Genomic DNA, 5,322 nt, shown 5'->3' on the forward strand with positions numbered 1-5,322 from the left:
GGTGGCTCCCGTTGGCCACCGTTGGCCCCCTGGTGGCCCCCTGGTGGCCCCTGTTGGCCCCCTTTTGGCTCCTGTTGACCACCATTTGCCCCTGGTGGCCAGCATAGCCCCCGTTAACCGCTCTCTCTCTCTCTCTCTCTCTCTCTCTCTCTCTCTCTGCAGAGGGCCCAGGCCGCTCTGAGGGCCCTCAGCTCCTCCCATGTGGACACGCTGATGACGGCTCCCAGCACGGTGCTGCGGGTGGTGGTGGAGAACCTGCTCTACCCGGTCACCTTGGACGCCCTCTGCCAGGTGAGAGCGTTGCTTTCACCTTTACACCTGGAGAGGAACGATTAGCTGCAGTTATTGCAGGTGGAAACTAAAGATCAGGCTGAAATCTGGGTTTGAACCTTCAGAGTCACATAAACACAGTTACAAAGTCAGCCTTCTACAACATGTCCATTTTGATTCATTACATATATTCATAACCTAGTATGAATATTTGTGGCTGTTTTTAATCAAGGTTAATTACATGCATATATATTTATATTGTGTTAATTTCGATTAAGTAGATTTTAATGCGTTAAAACTTTTTACAGTTGGGTTTTTAAATTATTGTGTTTTTGTTAGTTTTTCCCTTTTTACTGTGTTTCTGGTACAACCATAAATCTGACGCATGAGCAACACCTGTAAACGCCATGGATGGACGACAGGGTCGCTTTTCGCTCAGCGATCTCATTGGACACTGGAAAATACTGTCGCTGTGTCCAAGTTGTGCTAAAAGGAGTTAGCTAGAGTAGCATGTCAATGCTAACATGAAGCAGCTAATGCTAACGTCGGCGACCACAGTCCGTTTCTCTAGAGAAGCTCCAGGAAAGATCAGGACTTCCTGAAGCCCTTTGATCCCATCTGAGCCTGAATAACAGATTAAAAACTGTAAATATCTTTGTTTCTGAGCCTGTATGTTGATTTATTTAATAATTTGGCAGTAAAAAAAGCGATTTGAATTGAAAATGTTGATGGTTTTTGATGGTATATGAGTTGTTGGCGCTGTGTTGAAATGATTCAAAGCATTAAATGGGAACCCTGCTGGTTGAACTTTGAAAGGTAAAACCCTTTAAACTTTAATCTGAAATCGTGTCTCTGCTCCTGTTTGACCCTCAGATCTTCTCAAAGTTCGGCACCGTGCTGCGGATCATCATCTTCACCAAGAACAACCAGTTCCAGGCGCTGCTGCAGTTTTCAGACGGCTCATCTGCCCAGGCAGCCAAACTGGTAACCAGCAGCGCTGCTCCCAGCTCCCAGCGCTGCGGCGGGGCGGACCCCTGACGGTTCTGTTGTGTTCCAGACTCTGGATGGACAGAACATCTACAACGGCTGCTGCACCCTGAGGATCAGCTTCTCCAAACTCACCAGCCTCAACGTCAAATACAACAACGAGAAGAGCCGGGACTTCACCCGGCCGGACCTGCCGTCCGGAGACAGCCAGCCCGGCCTGGAGCACCCGGCCATGGCCGCCGCCTTCGGTAAGGACGGCCCAACACGCCGCCACCTGCTGCTGCTGCTGCTGCAGCAGGGCTTTCTATAAGTATTTACAACTTGTTCATCCCTCCAGCCACCGGGGGCGCCGTCTTTAGACTGCTGGCTGTCAGCGGCTGAAGCTTCTTACATCCTGAAACTCAGTGGGGAGTTAAACAATTCAGTCTATCGGCTACAAAGCTTGACTGTTTCTGAACAAAATCATTCTTAGATATTCAGCTTTCCGTCGGCTCAGTTTTTTCAGAACGAGGCGTTTCTGGGGCTCCTGTCTCTTTAAATCCTGATGAGCTGCTGCTGGCCACGCCCCCCCGGCTCACCTTTACACTCGCACACCAAAATGATGCCCAATTACAGCCCTGCTTCAGAGCAACAGACACACACGGAAGTACAAAACCGTGCAAAATGTGAATTTTGAATAATAATTAAAGTTTCCTTTTTAATTCGGCTAAAATGTCATTTATTTATTTATTTTATGGTGTTTCTGACACATTGTGAAATGTTAATGTTTGGAGTATAATTGGTGCAATAAGTGCCTGTTATGCCTGGGCTTATTATTGAATGTAGAATAAAGGACTTGATGTCTTTTACTTATAATTAATGAATTATTAAACAAGCTACTTGGTAATTAATGCAAATCTTAATTATGAATTTAATCCTGTGACGTCTGGCTGGAAGCTTTTCCAGTAACTGTGTGATTCAGCTGCTGATTGCTGGCCGGTTGCTGATTTGCTCCGCCTCCCTCTGAAAACCTCTGATCAGATTTTAAAAGACGTTTCAGGGAAACCAGACAGGAAGTAGAATCGATAACGCAGGACGTTTCTGCTCCCTCTCTGCAGCTCCAGGAATCATCTCCGCGGCGCCGTACGCCGGAGCGACGCACGGCTTTCCACCGGCGTTCGCGATCCAGCCAGCAGGTGAGTTTCACCTGAGGAGCTGCAGCCAATCGGAGGCCAGCGTTACAGACTCTGTACCCAGAATGTTTTATCAAATATTCAACCCTAAAAATGTTTGATGCTGAACTTCTGCTGCTGGTCTTTATTTGGTGAAGAAGTGAAAGTGTTCATCCGGAGGTTTTTGAAACCGATCTCGCCTCTGATGATGTCGGTTTTCCCCCACCCTGCTGTGATGGTCGTGGTTTTAGGTTTTTGAAACCGATCTCGCCTCTGATGATGTCGGTTTTCCCCCCCCTGCTGTGATGGTCGTGGTTTTACTCAGGTCGTCTTCGGTGTGTTTTGCTCTCCCAGTGTCCGCCGCCTACCCGGGCCTGACGATGCCGGCTCTCCCCGGAGCGCTGGCCTCCCTGGCCCTCCCCGCCACCGCCAGGCTGGGCTTCCACTCCATCCCCGCCGGACACTCGGTCCTGCTGGTCAGCAACCTGAACCCTGAGGTGAGCGGCGCCGGCGCCGACGACGGGCAGCACTCACCCGCTTTCACCCCGAACTGCTGAAAATATCTGATCAAAATGTCTGAAGTCCCAGAGCTGAGTGGGGAATCCTGAGCTCCTGCCTCTGAAACACACACACACTTCCTTTTTAGCTCTGACTTCCTGTTGTGACATCATCACCCCTCCCCTCCCCGCCCCCTACACCTGCATCCTTACACAGACACACACCTGATGTTTGAAATGATCTCATTTTACCCGAGTGAAGTCGCCCCACCTCCTTCTAGTCTAACAAAATGGTGTGAAGCGTTTGTGCCGTTTAAAGATGTTAAGATATTAAGTTTCCAGAGGTCAACCTCAGAGGTCATCAGAGGTCAACCACAGAGGTCATCAGAGGTCAACCACAGAGGTCATTTACAAAGCTGTTGACGACCTCTGACCTCTGGAAACATTTTTCTAGTATCTTTTGAAACGTCGGAGGCAGAAACTAGAGTTTGACTCCATTTTGTCAGATTTGAAGAAGGCTGAAGGTCGAGCGTCACTCGGGCTTTTATTTTGACATTATCTAACCCCATCCTCTCCAAAGGTAATTTATCCTTCTGATTGACCCCTCACCTGTCTTTTTGTTTGTTTTTTTTTTTCTCTTCCCCTTTTAATTCGTTGCCATGGAAACGCCTCGGACCCTCCACCTGTCCTGCCCTCCCACCTTTACCTGTCCTGTCCCTCCGCTGCCTTCTCTGCTGTCTTTAAAGAGAGTTACGCCCCACTGCCTCTTTATTCTCTTCGGTATGTTGTCACCAGCTTCTTATTTTTGAATTATCAGTACCACCTGGATGTTCTGGTTTTTGTTTTGAATTTCTGTTTATTTTCTTTTTGGTTTATGTTTCTTGATTCATGCTAAATGAGTGTCTGCTTGTTTTGTTCGACCTTTTGAGTTGATTTGAGTTTATCTGCAGTACGTGGAGCTTTTCCTCAGATGTTTGATGCTCCTTTCAGGTTTAAACATTTGGCCTCAGTAATTCGGCTGGAAGTTGGCAAAATCTCAACGAAACGTCACAATCGGCTCCTGTTGGCGATGGTTTAATATTTATCTAATGCAAATGGGTTCAACTTAATGGATTAGTTTTAATTTAGTGGTTGAAAAGAGGCAAAAAAAAAAAAAAAACAAGAAATGGTTTAAACTTTTCATCTGTTTTTTAATGTATACAATAAACAGATAAATACATTTGATGAATAAAACCTGAGGAAATGTCCATAATGTGCTGCCATATTAGAAAATGTGTACATTAGCCAAAACCTTTTTCTGTTTAAAAATTCTCAGTAACAATAATAATGGTTAAAAAAAAGTTTTTCTTAAAATATTAAACATGGCAGAAAATGGTAAAAAAAAAAAAAAAAAAGTTCTAAAATTAAAAATGTAGTAAAAATAAAAAATTGTAATAATAAAATAGTAGTAGTAACGGTAAACATGATAAAATACTAATAAAATTCTAAGAATAGTAAAAAAAAAAAAGCTATAATAGCAATAAAAAATAAGACAAAAATAGTAAAGATGGTTAAAAAAGCAAACATTAAAAACATGATGGTACGAATGAAAAAAATTGTGAAAGAATTGATATTAATGTTAAAAAAGCTTTTCCGTCTGGAGCTTCTGCAAACTCTGAGGATCTGCATGTATTGTTGTTTCATTTCAGTTCACTGAGCCTCAGTTTAAGTTTGCATGCTGGGTTTCTTTCAGTTTGCATGTCCTCAGTGCTGAACCAGCTGCGCTTGGTTTTGTTTCATCAAACCCGTAATTCAGTGCCGACATGGTGTAATCTGCCATCGTTTTATTTAATTTTCTCCGACCCTTGACCTTAACTTCTTCACTTGCATTTCCTGTGAATAATCATTCAGGAATCCCTGCCTTCAAAGTTATATTTATCAATTTGTTATTGTTTTTTTTTACTCCTGAGCTCCTTCATGTTAGTTTGATATTCCCATCAAAGTTCAACATTTCCGTTAGGAGTGTTTAGCAGTAAGACGAAGGGTCAGCGTTCTGCGTCATACACGACGTCTTGTAGGGTTTTGACTGCAGGTCATGACCGAGTGACTCGAGCTAAGATGAATATTTAAATGTTTGTTTTCTCACTTCTGACTGTGTGTCAAGGTGTTTATGGAGACGTGATGAGAGTGAAGATCCTGTTCAACAAGAAGGAAAACGCTCTGGTCCAGATGTGTGACAGTACTCAGGCTCAGCTAGGTAACCGTCTGCACATGCTCAGTGTGACCCCATTTTATTCTTCTATTTGGGTTTCTACTGCTTCCAAGAACAGAACAAGTGATAAAAACCCCAGCAGAGTTCCACCCGTTGCCTGGCAACCCCAGCAGAGTTCCACCCGTTGCCTGGCAACCCCAGCAGAGTTCCACCCGTTGCCTGGCAA

General features: G+C 44.6%; 1 protein-coding gene across 1 annotated transcript in view; it reads left to right on the top strand.

The window, feature by feature from the left end:
* The window catches only part of LOC103461136 (polypyrimidine tract-binding protein 1-like), a 10,375-nt gene extending 5,226 nt beyond the window's left edge, over nt 1-5,149 (top strand). Inside the window, exons 5-10 of the mRNA XM_017303583.1 lie at nt 163-291; nt 1,144-1,254; nt 1,328-1,505; nt 2,355-2,432; nt 2,763-2,905; nt 5,049-5,149. Coding sequence (XP_017159072.1) covers nt 163-291; nt 1,144-1,254; nt 1,328-1,505; nt 2,355-2,432; nt 2,763-2,905; nt 5,049-5,066 — 657 coding nt within the window. The 3' untranslated portion in view covers nt 5,067-5,149. The remainder of the gene's footprint in view (nt 1-162; nt 292-1,143; nt 1,255-1,327; nt 1,506-2,354; nt 2,433-2,762; nt 2,906-5,048) is intronic.
* Nucleotides 5,150-5,322: the final 173 nt, after the last annotated feature.

Source organism: Poecilia reticulata, unplaced genomic scaffold (assembly GCF_000633615.1).
Source record: "Poecilia reticulata strain Guanapo unplaced genomic scaffold, Guppy_female_1.0+MT scaffold_648, whole genome shotgun sequence".
Classification (NCBI taxonomy): domain Eukaryota; kingdom Metazoa; phylum Chordata; class Actinopteri; order Cyprinodontiformes; family Poeciliidae; genus Poecilia; species Poecilia reticulata.